A 20,222-nucleotide genomic window follows, 5' to 3' on the forward strand; every position below is an offset into this window, starting at 1 on the left:
ACAACTACTGAAGCCCGTGCACCTAAAGCCCGTGCTCCGCAACAAGAGAAGTCACCGCAATGAGAAGCCTGTGCACTGCAACGCTCGTCGCAACTGGAGAAAGCCGGCATGCAGCAACGAAGACCCTACCCAGCCAAAAATAAATTAAAAAAAAAAAAAATGTAGGCCCTGACCCTCAAAAGATGATCCCAGCTAATCTTTTGTAAAGGCTGTTGTGGAGTCAGCTTCATAGCATAGGCGGGTGGAGACATTGCTAATCAAAAAATACCTCTCTTAAGGTTATTCCGTTCCCCAGGGATCATTTTAATGGAAGGAACTTCAGCAGTGCTAGGCAAAATTAGAAGTTTCTATTTTCCATGACAGTCATGGAAAATTTCCATACCCTACAGAGAGACTTATATGCACACCAGGGGCAGAAGGCACTGACTCAGCTCCACCCACCTCAGTGGGGCTGCAGGAAAGCCAGTTCCTCCTTCCAGTGAACCTGGAGATGGGCACTGGGGCTGAGGCAGAGGCTCCTTGAGACTCTGCCCACACATACACCACCCCAGGACCACCGCACCACCCTGCTGTTGAACAACTCATGACAGACACATGATCTGCCCTCTCATTTAATCCACACAACAACAGAATGACATAGATACTACCACCAAGAACCTGAAGCTCCGTGAGACATTGGACTTGCCCAAGACCACAGAGCCAAAAGAGGATTTGAACCCAGATCTGCATGGCTCCAAGCCTGTCGTCCACCTTTTTACCTGAAATTCCCCCACTCCCATACCAGGCCCTATGCTCTAAGGTAGAAGCTGAGTGCCTTTAAAAGTTGCGTCACTTTCCTGTGACACGAAATTCTAAAGAATAGCATACTAAATTCAGATTTTGATTATCATTGAGAACCTGATGATTCTGCATCTCAACTCTCAATAATCAGCCTGTGATTGTCCCCTGGGTAAAGCAGGTTTCTTTTCCAAAGTATGCTCATTCATTTGACAAACATTATGAAGCAGATACTCCATGCCAAGTTCTGTTTTGGCCCTGGCGTCATAGAGATTAATAAGACAATCCTCCCATCCCTGAGGAATGCACAGACAAGTAGGAATTCCAAAAAAAGGGGGGGGGGGTGCATCAGTTATTGTACACCATGTGATCATCATCAAAGGGTACTTGGGCAGCACAGTGAGGAGGAAGCACTGAACTCTGCCTGGCAGGGTCAGGGGAGGCTTCATGGAGGGGGTGACCCTAAACGGAGGGTCTTGGAGGAGGGCACTCCAGCCTGTTTAAGGTAAAGGAGCAGGGCATTTTTAAGTGAAGGAGAAAGCAGCTGCCTCATTGCCCAGATGTGGATTTGTTCAGATGTTTCAATGCCTCATAATACGTGAAAATTTTCTTAACAACAACAAAAGCCGCTTCCAGTGGCAGTGTCTGGGGAAGGGACAACAAACACCATGTCTGGCCACAAAGGTGGCAAGAAGAAGCCCCTAAAGCAGCCCAAGAAACAGACCAAGAAGATGGATGAGATAAGATATTCATGCAGAAACAGAAAGAGGAGCAGAAGAAACTCTAGGAGCTAAAAGCAAAGGCTGAGGGGAAAGCCCCATGGCCAAGGTGCAAGTAAGAAATCTGCCCAAAAGTAAGCTCTTCCTGGGCTTCCCTGGTGGTGCAGTGGTTGAGAATCCGCCTGCCGATGCAGGGGACACGGGTTCATGCCCCGGTCCGGGAGGATCCCACATGCCGCGGAGCGGCTGGGCCCGTGAGCCATGGCCGCTGAGCCTGCGCGTCCGGAGCCTGTGCTCCGCAACGGGAGAGGCCACAACAGTGAGAGGCCCGCGTACCGCAAAAAAAAATAAAATAAAATAAAAAAGAGGAAGCATGGTCGGATCTGCCCTCAGCAAGAGTGCTGTGGCAACAGTGCAAAGGATGGGTTGGAATGGATGGGAGAGGATGGGAGGGGATGCCTGAGCTTGGTGCTGGGGGTTTTATGAGCAGAAGCATAAGAAGTCGGGATTCCTCCCCTCATGGAACTTGCAGACTGGTTGGGAAGACAGGTATTAATCAAATAGTCACAGGAATGAGGGCTCGTTTACAACTGAGCAAATGTTGTGAAGGAAATGCAGCCCCAAAGGGAGTTGATAGATCCATGAAGAGGCTGTGGACAGGGGATGGAGAAGGAGGCTGAGGTTAGAATGGATGAACCACGGTGACTGCCTGCACGTGGCTGGGGCTGGGGAGGGGGGGAGAAGGAGGACGTTCTCCAGGTTTTGACATCGGTAAGGCCCTAAAAGGATGTGGGGAGGGAATCAAGGAGAGCATGATGGGGAAGAGGGCAAGGTCCCGGTGATTCAGGAAAGATATAGGGGCTTTGACCTTCCCCAGGACCCATACCCAGCAGAGCTGAAGTCAAACACTCAGATCTACCTCCCAAAAGCATGGCTGAAGTGGTCCATATCCTAAAGGACTACAGGAGCAGTGGGGCCGTAAAGAGGGCCCATCCTCAGCACCAAGGGACAAGCAGAGACTTGCTGAAGGGGTGAATGGGGCCCTTAAGCTAAAAATGCCATGTTGTGTTTTACAAACAAAAGAGCCTGAGACTTCCCTGGCCCAAGGAAGGGAGAAAAGGGAGATGGTCAGGCGAGCCATACAGGCCCAGAAACATCCAGAAGGGAGTGATGAGCCAGAGGGGCCTTCTGACAGCAAAGGGCCACAGTCCCAACAAGGATTCACCTGCAGAGGAGGTCCCACTAGGGCAGCCAAGGCTGGATTATACCGTCTGCCCTCATAAAACTCATCATAACCAATGGCCAGTTAAGAGAAATCAGCACAGCATCATGGGACCGTGGCCTCTGCATGCTGAATGTGTGTGCAGGTGCGAATGTGGAATGCAGTCAGCCTCCTGGGCTTTAACGAGGAGAGATTTTTCCCAGGATCCTGGGCCCGTGTTGAAATATGGGCATCCCTGATACAGAAGCATTATCATCATACTTTATCATATTTGAAAGTTATAATCTCACCTTTCATCTTATGAATTCAAGTTAGGCATAAGGGTTTGGGGGGAATGAGAGAACTCTTTATGCCCATTTTCATGTGGAGAAACTAGCACAGAGAGGTCTGAGACTTGATGGAGGAGATGGCAGTGGTCAATGCTGTGGCCCAGGTCAGGCTCATACAGGCTGGGCATCTGGAAATGACCTTTATGTGTCAAAAAGATAGTTTGGGTCTAATGTAATTTCTTATCTTCACATAATTCCCCAATAAGTGATAAAAATATAGATCTTTCCCTGAGCTACTTTAGAATGATTGTACCTATTACAGCAGACATTCTACTATCATATAATGTTTATTTATACCCTCTCCTCATGTTTATTCATGACATGAATTTTAAAAGCCTGGTAGCTTTGCGCTTCCGGAACGGGCTGAAAGCCCACAAAGTTTTGAGGAAAAAGACCTGATGGTCCATAGAAAATGTGCCCTTTTGGATGAGGCCTTCACAGCATATTTGCAGGCACTCCCCTCTATCTTATCCTCAAGGGACTCAAGTCCTCTATCTTATTCTAAGACTGAGTGTAGCATCTTCAACGGGGAAATTCTGACCCTTTATTCACTAAAATTCAATTCTAGGATGGGAATAAGGTTTAAACTGTCATTCTTCAAAGTGACAGGGACAGGAAACTGGACTGTCCAGGGTTCGCTCTAGAATATCAGCAGAAAAACATCTGTTAAGTGGGTCTGAGGCAAGCTAAGACCACATCACCCCGTGCCTCAGTTTCCCAGCTTCAACCATTCATTGACAAAAGATGTTTCCTGAGCCCCCACTGTGAGCCACACATTGTTCTGGGCACTGATGGCAGAGACGTGAGCCAGTCGTGACCTTGTGGAGGTCACAATGCTCTGCGAATGGGAAAAGAGGCAAAATAATAACAATGATGATGATGATTAACAAATAGACAAATAAGAACATCTTAGGTTAAGTGCTGACAGCTAGGAAGGAAATAAAAGTGTCATGCAAAAGAATAATGAGAAACGGACCTCCTTCAGACATGGTCGGAGAAGGTTGACCTGACCATGTGACAATTAAGTTTAAAGTCAGGGGCACAGCACCCCGAGTGAGGGGCGAGCCAGAGTGAGGTCAGGGGAGCCTTGGCTGGGTGACTAGGTTTGACTGTTAGCCTGTGGAAAGCTGCTAAATGAGAGAGGCAGGATCTGATTCATATTTTTAAAGGATTATTCTGAGAATTGATTGTAGGGTATAAGAGTCTTTCAGGCCCTGTGCCAGGCAGTGTTTTATGCACCCCTCACAAACATTCTGTTAACTTATTTACAACAACCCTGTGAAGTAGAGGTTATTGTTTTCCCATTCCGCAGCTAGAAAAAAAGAGGCACAGCGAGACAAAGTTATTTAGCAAAAAGCTCACAGTTAAACCCAGAACCTGTACTCCGCTTTACAACAGCCTCACCTCAACACTGGGATCAGGAACAGGGAATCAGAATATGCAACGGGGACTCATTCATTCAAAGAACAATGAATTTAGTTAGCACCTTCAGTGTGCCAGGTTCTGCACTAGGTTTGGGGTTTCAAGGGGGAAGAAAACATAACTCTGCCCTCAAGGAGCAACCGGGCTATCAGGGGGAGAGTTGGACCCTCAGTATGAATAAATCCGGGCTTTGTGCATCCCAGTTCCTCGGCCCTGATTCTGGGGCCAGACTCTTCTACTTCTGGACCGTCTAAATCACGCCTCATTTAGGGCCCAGGATAAACCAAGAGGTGATTCAGAGGACCATGGTGGGGGTGAGGTCCAGACTTCCTCAGGCATTGGACACTCTTGCCCTGACTGCCCTCAAGGCTGGTCCAACTGCTCTCAGTCTCCAGGTCTGGGCATTAGAGGAGCACAGCCCTGGTGCGGAGGTCTTTCTAGATTCCAAACACCTTCTAGCAGTCCCCACTGGGATGGCAAGTGAGCATTGCTTCTGCTTCAGCAGAACTCTAGCTCAAGGCCAGCTATTGTCTTCGAACTTGAGAAGACAGCCTTTCAGGAGCTGATTCCTCCTGCTTAATTTGAGGCTGCTACTTGCAGATTTGGGTAGGTAACCCTGAACTGAACTGTTTGGGGTGGGGGGCAGAGTTCCATGACACTGAGGGGAGGGCCTCATGGCACCCCGAAGCAGCAGCAATTTCCATAACAATTGCCCCAAACCCTCGCCTTGTTAATCCGTTTGTTCTCTGAGGCCCATACACAACTGCCTCTTCAGACAACCCGTTATTAAAGTGCTGTTATCCAGGCGAGACAGACCTGGTAGAGAACGGATTACCTCGCTCCTGCCGTCTGCATGATAAGTCAGCCCCAACCTTCCCACACACACACACACACCCCCACCGGGTAAGAGGAGGGTGAATCACGATCTAGTCAACGTCACTCTCAGGCACTTTTCCCCTTTGACTTCGTTAGGAGCAGTTCTTAGGCTAGGGTGGCCTATTGATGAAACCTCAGCCCCTTCCACTGCAAGCCAGAAGTCAAACAATCAAAGACAGCACAGGCTGGAGAAATCAGAAAGAGGATTTGCATGAAATCAAGGGTTGGTGATGATCCTTGCAGATAGGAAGGAAAACGGGCCTTGTTCAGAAAAGTCAGTATGCAGCTGAATTGTTAACTCCATTCAGCCCTGTGTGGAGGCACCCGAAGGTTGATGGGGTTGTATGTGTTCCTGGGTAGGGCAAGGCGACCAGAGCATCCTTGCCCACAGCCTTATAGTACTGGCTCACACCAGTGGGCTTGCTGTAGACTGGGACCTCCACAGAGATAAACAAGTTCTGTGCCCCCTGCATCCTGCTCTGTATGGTGCCTGGCACATAGCTGGAGTTCAGTGAATGTTTGGCAAATAAACACATGAATAAAAATAACAGGTACCATTTATTGGACTCTTACTATACACTTTAAATGGGTTGCTCCATTTAATCTTCACAGCAACTTAATAATAAGGTACTATTAGCCCTTTCATAGATAAGCAGACTGAGGCTCAAGCAGGTTTTGTAAGATGCCCAAGCTCACACAGCCGGTACATGATGGGGCTGGGATTTGAACCAGGTATGCACCTTTGCTTTCTTACTCCTCCGGCTATCTCTGTGAAGATTCCTGTGACTGACGCAATTGGAGGAATCTGTGGCAAACTTGGCAGAGAGCCAGAGTGGGTGGGAGGAGGATATGGAACGAGCAGCCACCATCTCTATCAGTAAAGAACCTCAAATTTAGCCTAGAGACCAGCTATCTGACAATGGGGACTTTTTGTGAGACAAGTGGCTTCATGGTGAATATCATCTACCTCAACTGCAAGATACTTTCTTCTTGAAAGACAGTCCCAGACCTCTTCAGTGACTGGTCTTCTGCACCATGCCCTGTATCCCATAGCTCCTGAAAATTATGGGCGATGGCTGGTACATGACTCTGAGAGTATCATTACTTCACAAGACATTGGGGCTCACTCCAGTGCCCAAGCTCTTGGGATGAGGAATGTACTACTCACTCCTCTCCAAGGCCAGCCTTCTCTCTAAGCATATATTATTATAGGTTTCCAAAGTCAACATAACACAACGCAGTGAGGACACGTTTCACTTATTTCCCACTACATATTAAACCAGAAGACACCACCAACCTGACCTATCAAGTTACTTGTGGAGCTCTTGTCACCACAAAAAGCATCAAGTTTTCCTGAAAGATTTTGTCCTCCTTTTATTTTTCAACAAGGATGTCTATCATTTCATATTGATTTATAAGAGCTCTTTATGTAAGAAAGACATCATCCATTGTCATATGTGTTGCAAATACAAATCCTTTCCTCAGTCTTTTGCCTTATATGTTTACTTAATATGTTTTCAATATCTACAAGTAAAGTTTTATGTGAGCATATCTTTCAAACTTTCCCTCTGTAGTTTTGAAACGTCTCCCAGGCCAAGATTATATAACTACTAATATTTTACTCTGGCTTTGACTATGTAGTTTTTAAACATTAAATGCTTCAATTCCATTTAGAATTTATTTAGTTAGGTGGTTTGAGCTATGGATAAAATAGTGTATTGCTTACCACTTAGCCCAGCTAACTGGACATAAACTCAGCCCATAATATCCCCTCTGAGAAACAACAACAGCAAAAATAGTCTATTCAGTTAGTCCACTGAAAGTTCATGTCACGGGGCGTGAGTACAAATGAAAGTCCCAAGAGACCCCAAAAGTGAATCTAGCCATTGTGGATGATCCAAGACAATGAACCCAGCTTTTCCTTAAAGGAAGTTTTTGTCACTGCAACTCATTTTGCCCCATGATAAGAGGAAGCAAGGGCTATAGACACTCCCTAAAGAACATAGAAGAGTTTGTTAAAAAGGCATAGTTTGGCTAAGATCCCTTCCTGCCCAGCCTGATGCAGAGGATTATTGCTTTGGAGGGGGGTTACTTCCACTCAGGCAATCCCAGTGAGTCTGGGCCACTTGTAATTAGATTCTCTTGGAGGTCATGACCAAATACTAGTCCAGAGGTGAGTCCTGAAGCTATAGAATAGAAATGAAACAGGTGTGAAGACTGTCTGACACCCAGACAACAAACTGAACAGATGAGCATTCCAAGCCTTGGGAGTGGAGGTGGGGTGTTAGAGGAGGGGCAAAGGCATAGGTTTAGGGATCTGTAAATATTCTTCTTTTACTGGAACACATACTGCTTAGTGGGCTGGCTCTGTCCCCTCCAGATTATTAACACAGAATGCCTAAGGGAAGGCACCAGGGATAAATCAGAGCTTAGTAACAAAATTCACAGCAAGAAGCAAATGAGAACAAAACGCATGCCGAATCTAGGCCATTTTCCCTCATCAAAATGCAGAAGGTTTTCCCTGGATGCGTTCTAGAATTGCTTAGAATTGCTTGCTTCATTTATGTCAGCCAAAGGTTTGTGGGGTTCTCCAAGTTAAGAAAGGGAAAATGAATTTCTGTTAAATGTCCCTCAGTTGGATGTATCATCCACTTCTTAAGTTGTTCCTGGTAAGTACATTATCCTGCACCAGTACCTGTTTGCCCAGCCCCTCCCTTGGACAGCGTGTCCTCTGGTTTTCACCTGACCCTGCTAGGAAGGGACCAAGTGTCAGAGAAATCATGTCCTGCCATCTCCTTTCAGTTTTGATTTGGGGCTCATTCAGTGGTTTTAGATTCTCTCTGCCACTGTCCCCTTCCACTAGGGTGATAGATGAAAGATTGCTTCTTAATGGAAGGCAATACCTGCAGTGAATCATGCCCACACACGGAACGGCATCTTTTTCACACAAAATAGACGCTGCATCTCAAGTGAGGAAACAGTTTTGCCCCTTTCTCAGAATAGCATCAGGATCTGGAGCTCTAAAATAATAGCTCGATACCCAGTCTTTATTGCTAAATCCCTAACTAAATTCCTTCTTACTAAAACTAAGATAAATTAAATAGTCCAAACTCACAGATTTAAAAGAAAACAAAAACAAATAATGACAACAAAAACTCAGTTCAGTGTTCAGTTTTCAGACTCTGAGATGCACAGGGAATGAGCAAACAGCTGGCTAGACACACACGTACACGCACACACTCACACACACATACACACACACATACTCTCTCACACACAGGAGAGCTGAAAATTCATGCAAGTCAGTGTTGGACTTTTAGCCAAAGTGACAAGTACTAGTATTTTTGTACATCTTGTCATATAAATACCAATCCTTAAAAAACGCTGATTTTTTTTCCCGAGATCTAGCTAATCCTGGCCATTTGTGGTAAGTGCTAAAAATCTGAAATGTTAAAGAGAAAAAAGAAAGTGCTTTCTCATAATAGGACCCAAACTCTGGATGCAAACTAAAAGACCTGCACTTAACCATTCAGATATTATCACACACAGGCATGTTCTAAACCACCCAACCAAAATCCAGCTTTCTAATTGAATTCTGTGTCACAAACCTGATATAGGGTCAGAGCCACAAAGTATAGACTGTGAGACGTGCTTGGGCCTTACTCTTAAAACCAGTGTATTTGGTGACTTGATAACCTCAAGTGTCAAAGAGCAGTGTCCTAAAAGCCAGCTCTTCCCTGGGCAGCCCTTACAGTACATGCAGTGTCTACCTTGAGTGAGCTGCAGGGTGAGGTTTGGGCAGTTACCTGGTGAATTTGATCAACATGGACACATCAGACTCATCACTCTCATTCCTGAAAATTCATCCCCAGTTTAGAGCACCCGATATATGTGGCTGGCCTCACTACCCAGAGCCAGGATGGCGGTAAAGCATAGTGGTTAGAAGGACCTGCTTTTGAAAACCTCTGACATGCCTGGATTTGCACCCACCTGCCAGCTGAGTGCTCCTGGGAAAGGCATGGAAGGCTCTGAGCGTCAGTACTTCCAGCTGTCAAATGGAGGGAATAAGCCAGCCCACCACAGAGGTGGTCACAGGGCTTAAGCGCGCTGTCCTGTGTCAAATGCCCAGCAAGCCCCAGTCGCCAATGATGCTGGCTCCATTAGCGAACACCATCCTCTTCCCTCTCCTGTGGGGCTGGGTAGTCTGAGAAGAGACACTCAAGAGACTACTGAAGGAAGAGTGTGCTTTCTGAAGCTAATAACCTACAAGGACAAACATTTGCCCTGGTGGTTAATTTTAAATGTTTAAGTAATTGCAACAAGATAAAAACTGATGCTGCAGCCAAGGGTCCCAATAAAAGGGTTGAATGGAAAAGAAAGAGTCTACCCTTTACCATGTTCTTTCAAAGTCTTCTTAGAAACCTGAATATCTCATGACTTCAGAGTACAGATACCAGCTAGCAGCCCCAGCCCTACTCCAGGGTAACCACGGATGTCTGGGTAGTGGCAACTCTCCTGTGAGAAGTGTCAGCAGATGCAAACCTCCTGAGAGGACTGTCTGTTTCCTTGCAGGGTTGAAGAAAGCTTCAAAACCTTATTTTGGTCCATCTTTGGCTTGTCTGAAGTGATCTCGGTGGTGCTGAAATATGACCACAAATTCATCGAGAACATTGGCTATGTTCTCTACGGTGTTTATAATGTCACCATGGTGGTCGTGCTGCTCAACATGCTAATAGCCATGATCAACAACTCGTATCAGGAAATTGAGGTAAGACCAGTTAATTGAAAATGCTCTCTCTCCCTCGGTTTAATTTGCATCACTGTTTTCAGCAATGGGGTAATGATGTCAGAAGCTCATGTGTTATTAAATGTGAAGCCAGAACAGCAAACAACAGACATTTTCCTTGGATCGCTCCAAGAAGCACTTCCAGTTAACCTGCCATGATACACGGCAGGCACCATGCATGCAATGGCCCAATGAGGGCAGAAAGAAACAGGGTCACGAATCTTTCCTCTTTTACATGTGTCCCCTCAGGACAGCATGCAGGTGACCCATGGCAAATGGGAATGACTGTTTCTTCCACCCTACATTCACTTCTGCCTCTCCCGAGTTATTTATTAAGTACCTACTTAATAAAGCCAAGCCCGTGCTAGGCACTGGCGATACAGAGATAACCAAGACATGATCTCTGCCCTTGAAGAGATTCTCACTCAGTCCAGTGAGAGAAAACAGATACATCAATCAACAAATTACAGTGCAGTGGGGCCAGTGCACCCAGAGAAGTCCTAGAAGGTGTAGGAGGTGCAGAATAGAGAGAGTGCATGACGATGGGGGCGCCGAGGCTTGCAGAGGTGATACTTGAAGGCCGTTCAAAGCCTTGTTTTGCTAGACAGACAAAGGAGTCAAGACAGTATATCAGGAGGCAATTTACCAAAATCTAAAATGCACAAACCGTGAACTATTGATTACAGCCTTGTTTGGAACAGCAAGAAATGAAAAACAAACTACATGAGCATTACTAGGAATCTAGTTAAATAGATTATGATGGATCTGAACAGTGGGAAACTGTGCAGCTTTTAAAAAGGATGAGGACTTTCTCTATATTCTGATGTGGAAAGACCTCCAATTATAATGGTAAGTAGAGAAAAGGCAAGTTGCAGAACAATGTATATATTGTACTCTATGTAGAGAGGAAGAAAAAGGAACACGTATTCCTTTTTGATCATATAATCATTTGAAAAAGAAAACTAACCTGGAAGGGTGCACAAGAAGGGCACAGCAAGGGGCGCCTGTTGAGAGGTAGGGGTTAGAGGTCATGGTGGGTTTACAGGCTTTCTCTTTATACGCTCTGATGCTTAGAAATCATGTCATTGTTCTACCTATTAAAAGTCAAATAAATAAATGCAACATTAAAACAAAATAAAATGCACTGACCCTTTGACTCAGCAAATCCGTGCAGACATATGATTTTACATAGATGTTCATTACAAGAAAAACTTGGAAATAGCCCATCAATATAGGAATATTTAAATAAACTGATATAGCACAGACTTTAAAATACTGTTTATAAACATTGAGAAAGACCTTTCTGTGCTGACAGAGCAAATCTCTATGATATTGTTAAGTGAAAAAATGCAAGCTGTAGAAAAATATCCATAGGCAAGTCTCATGTACGTAATAATACAAATGTGCAGACACAGAAAGCAAAGGTAGAAATAGGGTATCCTCTGGGGAGGGGAGTGAAACAAGAAAGGAGATTTGAAAGGACTTTCGCGTTTGCTTGGTATACCTCTGTACTTAAGTCTTTTATAAGAAACAATTATCTGTGTATAGAAAAAAATTAAGACTTCCATGTATTTGTTGGCTCCCACAACAAAATATCACAGACTGGGTGGCTTAAATAACAAAAAGTTATTTTCTCACAGTTCTGGAACCTAGAAGTCCGAGATCAAGGTACTGGCAGGACTGGTTTCTTCTGAGGCCTCTCTCCTTGGCTTGCCGATGACTGTCTTCTTGCTGTGTCCTCACAGGGCCTCTCCCCTGTGTATCTCTTCCTGTCCTTATGATGACACCAGTCATATTGGATTAGGGCCCCACCCTTACAGCCTCGTTTAACCTTAATTACCTCTTTAAAGGCCCTCTCTCCAAATATAATCACACTCTAAGATACTTGTGGTCAGGGCTTCAACATATGAATTTTAGGGGAAAGCTTTGGTCCATAAAATCCCTCCAAAAGAGTATTCTAAACCGTAGGAACAGCATGTGCCAAGGCAGGGAGGGATAAAACAATGTGGTATACTCAGCACTGCGCTGCAAGAGTGTAGGCTGAGCAAGAAAAAGAGGTAAGAGGAGAAAGGAAGAGGTGAGCCAGCATGCAGCCTTAGTCTTAGCCCCCAGCCCCACCACCCTGCCACCCCGCCACCTACAGGAGAACGCAGCACTGTGCCAGCAGACAAACAACATATATATATATATACATATATATATATTTAAGTGTTTTACAGACTTGGTCACCTATGTGAATACTGAGCTGTTGCTAACTAACCCTCCCTGCCCTCCTGGGCCTCAGCTTCCCCACATGTAAGAGAAACCAGATGGTCCCCGGAATACATGGGTTTCTGGAGCACTCGCCCCAGATGTTCTGCCCCATCCTATCGAGCACACTGTGCGTTGGTCCAAATGAACATAACATGGGAAGTCACGTGATTAGCATGAGTGATGCCCACTAGTTTGGGGCACTAGTGAGCAAGCCCACGGCTTATGACGTCAAGTTATCCACCACAGGGCGGTGACAGGTGACAGAGAGAGCCCACTGCAGCCCACTGGGCGCTGGGCTTCTCCTTGTCTGGTGAGAGCAAATGTCCCCACCGTCTCACTGGTGATTCGTGTACAAGGACCCTAAGATCGGCTGCCGGGACGTGCCTAGTGTTCATGGTCATGATGAACCTTAATGAAGCACGTATTTGTCAGTTCTTACAGGAGAACACTTATTTATTCAACAGATCTTGAGCACCTACATCCAAATCCATGGACCTGCCTGCCTCTGTGCCCGCCACGCCCCCCCTCCCCCGCCATTGTCCTCCTGTAGGCAGACAGGCCTTCTCCCCCTGAGCAGCCCCAGCCATGCGCCCTGGCCCCCTACCCTCTCTCCTCCTCGGGATCAGCTACTGCACATTAGCCCTCCCCACCTACATCCTCACCCTCTCCCCCTCTCTAGCTAATCCTGCCTGTCAGCATTTAAATGCATCTCTTGATCTTTTTTTTTAATAAATGTATTTATTTATTTACGGCTGCATTGGGTCTTCGTTGCTGTGCGCGGGCTTTCTCTAGTTGCGGCGAGCGGGGGTGGGGCTACTCTGTTGTGGTGCGCAGGCTTCTCATTGCGGTGGCTTCTCTTGTTGGGGAGCACGGGCTCTAGGCGCACGGGCTTCAGTAGTTATGGCATGGGAGCTCAGTAGTTGTGGCTCACGGGCCCTAGAGCACAGGCTCAGTAGTTGTGGCACACGGGCTTAGTTGCTCCGCGGCATGTGGGATCTTCCCAGGCCAGGGCTCAAACCAGTATCCCCTGCATTGGCAGGTGGATTCTTGACCACTGTGCCACCAGGGAAGTCCCATCTCTTGATCTTTAAAAAAAAAAAAAAGTAACTACAAACAATCCTCCCTCCATTTCACTTTCCAGCTCTGAACCTCTTTGTCTCCTGCTCTTTACTGCCTACGAAGAGTTGTTTACATTTCTCACTGCCTCTCCACTAATTAACTGCTACTCTTCTCCACCCCAGCCCACCCGCACTTGACCTGGTTGAGAACTACTCACCCCTTGGATCTCAGCTCAAATGCTAGCCCTCAGGGCAGCCTTCCCTGACCCCAGGGGCAGGACCCCCAGCACCCAGCGCCTCCCCCAGCTCTTAGCCCAGCTCTAGATACAAAGAGCTGATGAGTTAACATACTCGTGTCATTGGCCAGGCTGCATGTCCCAGGAGGGCAGGATTGCCATCCCCAGTACCTACCTCGCACAGGCCAGGCACACAGTAGGTGAGCGCTAGGTGGGCACACATTAGGAGGTTTGCTGAATGACTGAAGGTTGAACATCAGGCAATGTATTAAGCTATGGAGATACAAATAATACTTACTGAGGGTTTACTAAGTATCTGACATTGTTTTTCCCGCATTAACTTCTTTAACTCCCACAAGAGCCTATGAGGTAGGTATTATTATCCTCATTTTACAGGTGAGGAAACTGAGGCTCAGAGCAGCTAAGTCACCTGCCATGGTTACACAGCTAGTAAGGAACAGAGGCAGGGTTTGAACCCAGCCAGGCTTCGGAGCCTGTGCTCCCTCCAGTGCATCACCCTTCCTCTCAGGTCGGCAGTCCCTCCCACACCTCTCTGCTGTACAGCCGAGACCAGGAACAACCCCAGTCCTCACAAAGCTTCCAGTCTAAACGACCTGTATAGCATGTCCCCATAGAGCAGGCCAGGTGCTGAGGGGGTCTCAGTAAAAACAAGCCTGCTGGTAATGACCTTATACTCTCCTGGCACATCTCAGCAGCCTCATGTGGGCCCCTGCTGGGCTCACAACCCTTTGAAGTGTAGCTCAGGCCCGTGTGGAGAAAAGCCCACTGCCCACAGCACACATATGCAGTGCCGACCTCAGGGCTGCGGGAAGCAGGCTATCACCATGAGCAGAGGAGCGAGCCCAAGACCACTGCCTACATCACACAGCTAGTAGGGGTCTAGCTGATTCCAAACCCCACGCCTCTTTCCTGGCCTCAGACTACCCTCCTAGGACAGGGGCCCAAGGCGCCTCCCTACAGAAAACACACACCTGCTACCTCTCAGGGGGGCCCACTCAGCGTTTCTGGCATTGCCGCCAACTCAGAAGTAACAGATCTGGGCTTTAAATCTACCACCACCACCACCAGGGAAGAGGGCATGGCCAGACGACCTGCTGCCAGCTCATCAGGTTTGCTCCCCTTGAATGGCATACACTAGACCTCGTAACATCGTTTGACAGCACTCTGACCCATGAGAAATACACTTTCTAATAGGAAACACATGATGGTGTCTGACATGGTAGCCACGAGCCACACGTACTGAGCACTCGAAATGTGGCCAGTCCAAATTGAGATGTGCTATGAGTGTAGAATACATGCCAATTTCGAGGGCTTGGTATGCCAAGGAAATCTGAGCTATCTCATAAATAATTTTTATAAAGATTACATGTTGAAATGATAACATTTTGGATCTATCAGATTAAATAAAAAAACATCACTGATATTAATTTCACTTGTTTCATTTTACTTTTTATAATGTGGCTCTGAGAACATTTAAATGCCCTTGTGTGGTTCTCCTTTGCGGCTGACGTTATGTGCTGTTGGATAGCACTGCCTCTGATGGTGTGCTGTTATTTTCCTTGCCTCACAGGAGGATGCAGATGTGGAGTGGAAGTTTGCCCGAGCAAAGCTCTGGCTGTCTTATTTTGATGAAGGAAGAACTCTACCTGCTCCTTTTAATCTAGTGCCAAGTCCTAAATCATTTTATTATCTCATAATGAGAATCAAGATGTGCCTCATAAAACTCTGCAAATCTAAGGCCAAAAGCTGTGAAAATGACCTTGAAATGGGCATGCTGAATTCTAAATTCAGGGTAGGTAGCGTGGGACTTACGGGGCTAGAGAGGCAGCAGGAGGGGGAGGGGGAGCTGTGTGTTTGATTCAGATGGTGCCCCTGATACAAAGGAAGTCAGGAGCCCGGAGGGACCCCGTGCTTTCCAGAATCAGCCAGCGCGTCAGCAAAGCTGCAGCCCCAGCAGGGGCAGCCGGCCGGCCGCAGTGCCCCTCCTCCTGCGGGCCGAGCCGGGACCCCACTGAGGGACTCCTTAGTGGACTGGGAAGCAGATTAGCTCTTCCCAGAAAGTATCTGGATCATGATGACTGGGAAGAAAGGTTCCCTGCCCATTATCTCCCGCTCCTGGAGATTCTCAATTATTAGCAAATTAAAATCTCTGGGGAGTCTTGGAGGAAGGACACCCACATCACTTTAACTGAGTGCTTTCCAAACAAAGCTGACCAAACAGTGATTTGTAACCCACTGACATCCTACAGAACTAGAGGCCCCAGGAACACGTTCTAGAAAGCCAAGCAGCAGTGGGTATAGTGACCTCCTGAGGGTCCTCATTTTAGAGACAGCCCCGTATGCAGGTCCTCCTCGAGTCCTAGCATGTATGTATGTACAATCGTGTATCATGGATTATGTGTTATATATTATGTATTTTCTATTTTTTTTTTCCCAGAAGACTCGCTACCAGGCTGGCATGAGGAATTCTGAAAACCTGACAGCAAATAACACTTACAGCAAGCCCACCAGATATCAGGTAACCACCCCTTTCCCAGGTATGGGCAGAAGCGGACTCCGTTCAGACATCAATTAAGTCACATGGCTGTGTCACTCCCCCCAGAACACAGCTTCATTCCTTCCTTCATTCGACAAATATTTATTGAGTGCCTACTGTATGCCAGGCACCATGCTGCTTCCTGGGGATACAGACATGGTTCCTATCTTACTGGCACTTCCAGTCCATAGAGGGAGAGATACAATGAGCAAGTAAATGCACAAATAAATATGTAACTTCAAATTGATAAAAGTGCAAAGAAGAAAACAATCAGATGTTAAAATGGAGAAAAATAGGGAGCCCCTGCTTAGATATGGCTCTCAGAGGATGTATCTTCAAGGAGAGGACAGTTAGCTAAAACCTCAGAGATGAGAAGGAGGCAGCCACGTGGGGCCTTCCAGGCAGAGGAAGAGCAGCAACAAAAGCTAGAGGGGAGAAGCTTGGTGGGTCCACAGCAGCTAGAGCTCTGAGTAGGGGAGAGGGGAGGGCGATGAGGTCAGAGTCCAAATCAGGGGCCTGGAGCAAGGTCAGGAGGTGGATTTCACTCTGATGTACCCAGGAAGGCAGTGGGAGGAGTTTAACTTGGGGGAGGGAGAAGATGATAAAATTGTATTTATGCTTTAAGAAGACTACCTAACTGCTATAATGAGAAGAGACCAGTGAGGACGAGAGTGGAAGCAGGGAGACCAGTGAGGAGGATGTGACAGTCACCCAGGTACAAGGAATGGCGACTTGGAGTGTGAGAAGGGTGAGGGAGAAAGACTGACTGACTCAATATACTGACTGACTCAATATATATTTATATATTTATAAATAAATATACGTTTGGGATGCATGGCCAAAGGGATGTGATGCAAACCAGCGGGCACCGGGTAGGGAGAGGCAGGCATGCAGGATGGCTCCCAGGGATCTGTCTTAAGCAACCAGGTGGATATTGATGTTTCCGGTAAGCACCTGACCTTAGACTGCCCGCAGGCAAAGTCTGTTGTTATAAAAATTAGGAGAACTTATGTGCGTACAGCTCTTGCTTTGCTTTTGGAAATTAATGCAAAATCTCTGTATCCATTTGCATCAGCCAGTGATAAATGGTTATTACAGGTTATTGATTATAAAAGTGCAGGCCATTCTTTTCCTGCTTGCCCACTCCCAATGACCAGCAGTTTTACCCATGCTGACCATCTCCTATCAGATGTAAATCTGAAGCTGTCCTGAGTGCTCCTTCAGGCCAAGGTGATATGACCCTGGTGCCACTATCGCCGAGGGAGCCATTACAGACTTAGCATCTTCCAGACACAGGTCTCTAATTGAATTTCCATCCATATTTCAGAAGCTAGCTGTGCAGTTCGGAGGAGTTAAGTGTACAATTAAGAAACAGCTCATCCCTCATAGTACTTATAGTTTTAACAGATGACATGGGCTAAAAATTGGCAAAGGGCAAGTCTTGTCTTTAATTGTGCACAAAATTGGACCTGACCAGTTGGATCTGCTTTGATTTATTTTACAGGACCAAATCCCTTGGTCAGGGGAAGGATTTTTATTTCTTAGCTTCTCGGAGAGAAGTAGAGATTATCTGTGTCACGGAAAAGATAGAAAACCCTAGCAGGGGCTTCCCTGGTGGCGCAGTGGTTAAGAATCCGCCTGCCAATGCAGGGGACACAGGTTTGAGCCCTGGGCCGGGGAAGATCCCACACGCCGCGGAGCAACTAAGCCCGCGCGCCACAACTACTGAGCCTGTGCTCTAGAGCCGGCGAGCCACAACTACTGAGCCCATGTGCCACAACTACGGAAGCCCGCGCGCCTAGAGCCCGTGCTCCCCAACAAGAGAAGCCACCGCAATGAGAAGCCTGCACGCCGCAACTAGAGAAAGCCCACGTGCCGCAATGAAGACCCAATGTAGCCAAAAATAAAATAAATAAAATAAATTATTTAAAAAAAAGAAAAGAAGAGAAAAGAAAACCCTAATGGATTAGGGCCAGATCTCTCCTGGGTTTTGAGCAGAATCAGCAGCTGATATCAAGGAAGGCAGCTGGTGTGGTGAGTGTCTATACCCAGGATGAATCCCTTATGAACGAGGCCCTGTTCCACCGCAGTCTTGAGCAATCCCATTTCTGTCTTTCATCATCACTGGCTGAGTCCCTGCAGCCTTCAGTCTCCCGGAGAGCTTCCTGCTATGATTACACAGATTAGCCGGTTTGCAGCTTCAGGCTACTGATGGCCTGGGAAAGCAGGCTCACCCTGTATTTTGTGAATCCAGCAAGAAAAGCCTCGGGCGACTTATTCAAATCGTTATCACCAGAAAGAAGACAGAAAAACTGGGCCAGTGGGCGTCAGAGGGAGAGGGCTGAGAGGACAGTGGATGGAGCAGAAAGCATCTTGCATTTGTACATTGGCACCTTGCTCAGTCCTTCAAGGTCAAGTCTGGGCATCTTCCTGAGCTATCATCTGCTCAAATAGGAGTAAACGTTGAGTTGACACAGCCAGGCAGCTGGATCAGACTAGACACTAGGGCATGTGAGAGAGGCAGGATCTGTAACCCCCACTGAACAGATGAGGGAATTCAGGCTTCGTGGCAAAGGTCACACGGATGGTTGAAGTGAGATCTGTCTGACTCAGAAGGGCACCCCTCTTGCACCCCATCACGCTGCCAGGGCACTGGCCCCTTACTCCTCTTCACAGTGTCGGAACCTGCCCTGTCTGTGTCTGACAGGCCCTGGGAAGAGCTCTATCTGAGCCTGTGGGGAGGAAGCTAGGAACAGAAGGTGCTTTTGCTATCACGGGGCAGCAACCGGTACAGAACGAAGGATTTGGGCAGGGATCTAAAAATGGCTCAACCGATTTCTTGGGCCCACTGGTGGCCTTCCACGCTGTATTGCTTTCCTCTCAAAGCAACTTCCAAAAGTGCCAAGAGGTGAGGAACCCAGTTCACGCCCTCTTTCTTACCATCCAGGCTGCACCCACAGCCTTCAACTCTCGGAGCCCGTATGCTGTCAGCCTCTCACCATCGAGGTTCTGAGACATTCTGGAGCGATCCGGGTAAGAGAAAAGCCCGGTTGTTGATCCGGATAAGATAAAAGCGGCCGTTGATACGTGTGTAGTTGTTAAGCTTGTTTCCTTTGTGTCACTAGTGCATCTGCTTGACTGCTCAAATTTAGCAGGTTGGGTGTTTATTTTAAGCTTGTCATTCCTTCAACTTTTTAGGGCTGTCTGTTATAAGGGAAGGCAGTCCCTCCAAACTTCAGAGGCTCTCTGTGCTTTGCTTTTCTTAGGCTTCCAGGGGTCTGAATTGTCATTTTTCACAAAATTGCTTCCTTGCTTTTGTAATTTTTTTTTTTCCAATCTGGGCTCTGTGGACATGAGACCAAACAATGGAACAAAACCATGATACCAGCAAAATGGCCAAAGTGTGTTTCCTATCAAAGCTACCCTTGACCTGTTCCAAGACATCTGGCATGTCCACCTGTTGGGGTGTGTACAGACTTCATATACTCAGTCTCTGAGGATACATTTCATTCATGGGCAAAGCAGACGAGCTGCATCACAAACGCATCGTAGAATCTAGGCACAGTCCATCACTGAAAACAGCCCCAACTTTTATGATGCAATCCCTTCCCCAAAGCCCAGTGGGGAGTCCTCTTTTTTGCCTTCTAGATGACCTTTTCTGTAGAGATTAAAGCCAACAGGATAGCCAGCTTGCCAGTGCTGATTTCTTCCATTCTGGGTTCTGATAAACCCCAGTTTAACAGATGACTTGTCCTGTGATCCCTTTTGTCCATTCTCTTCCAAATGTTCCTCAATTTCTCTGTTCCTAGGTGGCAGCATTGCCTTCCTCGGGATGCTACTTTGTTTGCCATGTTCAGCATGTGTATTCTCTTCCTTGTCTCTTCAGCTGCCCTGGCTGCACAGAGCGGTCCCTTCCATTCCCTCCTCACCAGCAGCAGCCAGAGGCCACCTGGCTCTTGGAGTCTGGGCAGAGCAACTGTGTGCCTC

The 20,222-nt window shown here is 47.0% G+C and overlaps 1 protein-coding gene and 1 long non-coding RNA gene across 5 annotated transcripts in view; one reads left to right on the forward strand and one right to left on the reverse strand.

Moving 5' to 3' along the window:
• The window catches only part of LOC113614908 (short transient receptor potential channel 7), an 81,298-nt gene extending 64,667 nt beyond the window's left edge, over positions 1–16,631 (forward strand). The window contains exons 6-7 of the mRNA XM_027096769.1: positions 9,918–10,113; positions 15,270–16,631. Of these exons, the coding sequence (XP_026952570.1) occupies positions 9,918–10,113; positions 15,270–15,557 (484 nt within the window). The 3' untranslated portion in view covers positions 15,558–16,631. The remainder of the gene's footprint in view (positions 1–9,917; positions 10,114–15,269) is intronic.
• LOC113614934 (uncharacterized) overlaps positions 13,424–20,222 on the reverse strand; it is a 30,771-nt gene continuing 23,972 nt past the window's right edge. For all 4 annotated transcript variants that reach the window (XR_003430785.1, XR_003430780.1, XR_003430778.1 and 1 more), the window contains 2 exons: positions 13,854–13,951; positions 13,424–13,469 (listed from right to left, as the gene is read on the reverse strand). This is a non-coding gene — a long non-coding RNA (uncharacterized LOC113614934). The remainder of the gene's footprint in view (positions 13,470–13,853; positions 13,952–20,222) is intronic.

Source organism: Aethalodelphis obliquidens, unplaced genomic scaffold (assembly GCF_003676395.1).
Source record: "Aethalodelphis obliquidens isolate GAN/ISIS:26980383/991018 unplaced genomic scaffold, ASM367639v1 scaffold4, whole genome shotgun sequence".
NCBI classification, from domain to species: Eukaryota; Metazoa; Chordata; class Mammalia; order Artiodactyla; family Delphinidae; genus Aethalodelphis; species Aethalodelphis obliquidens.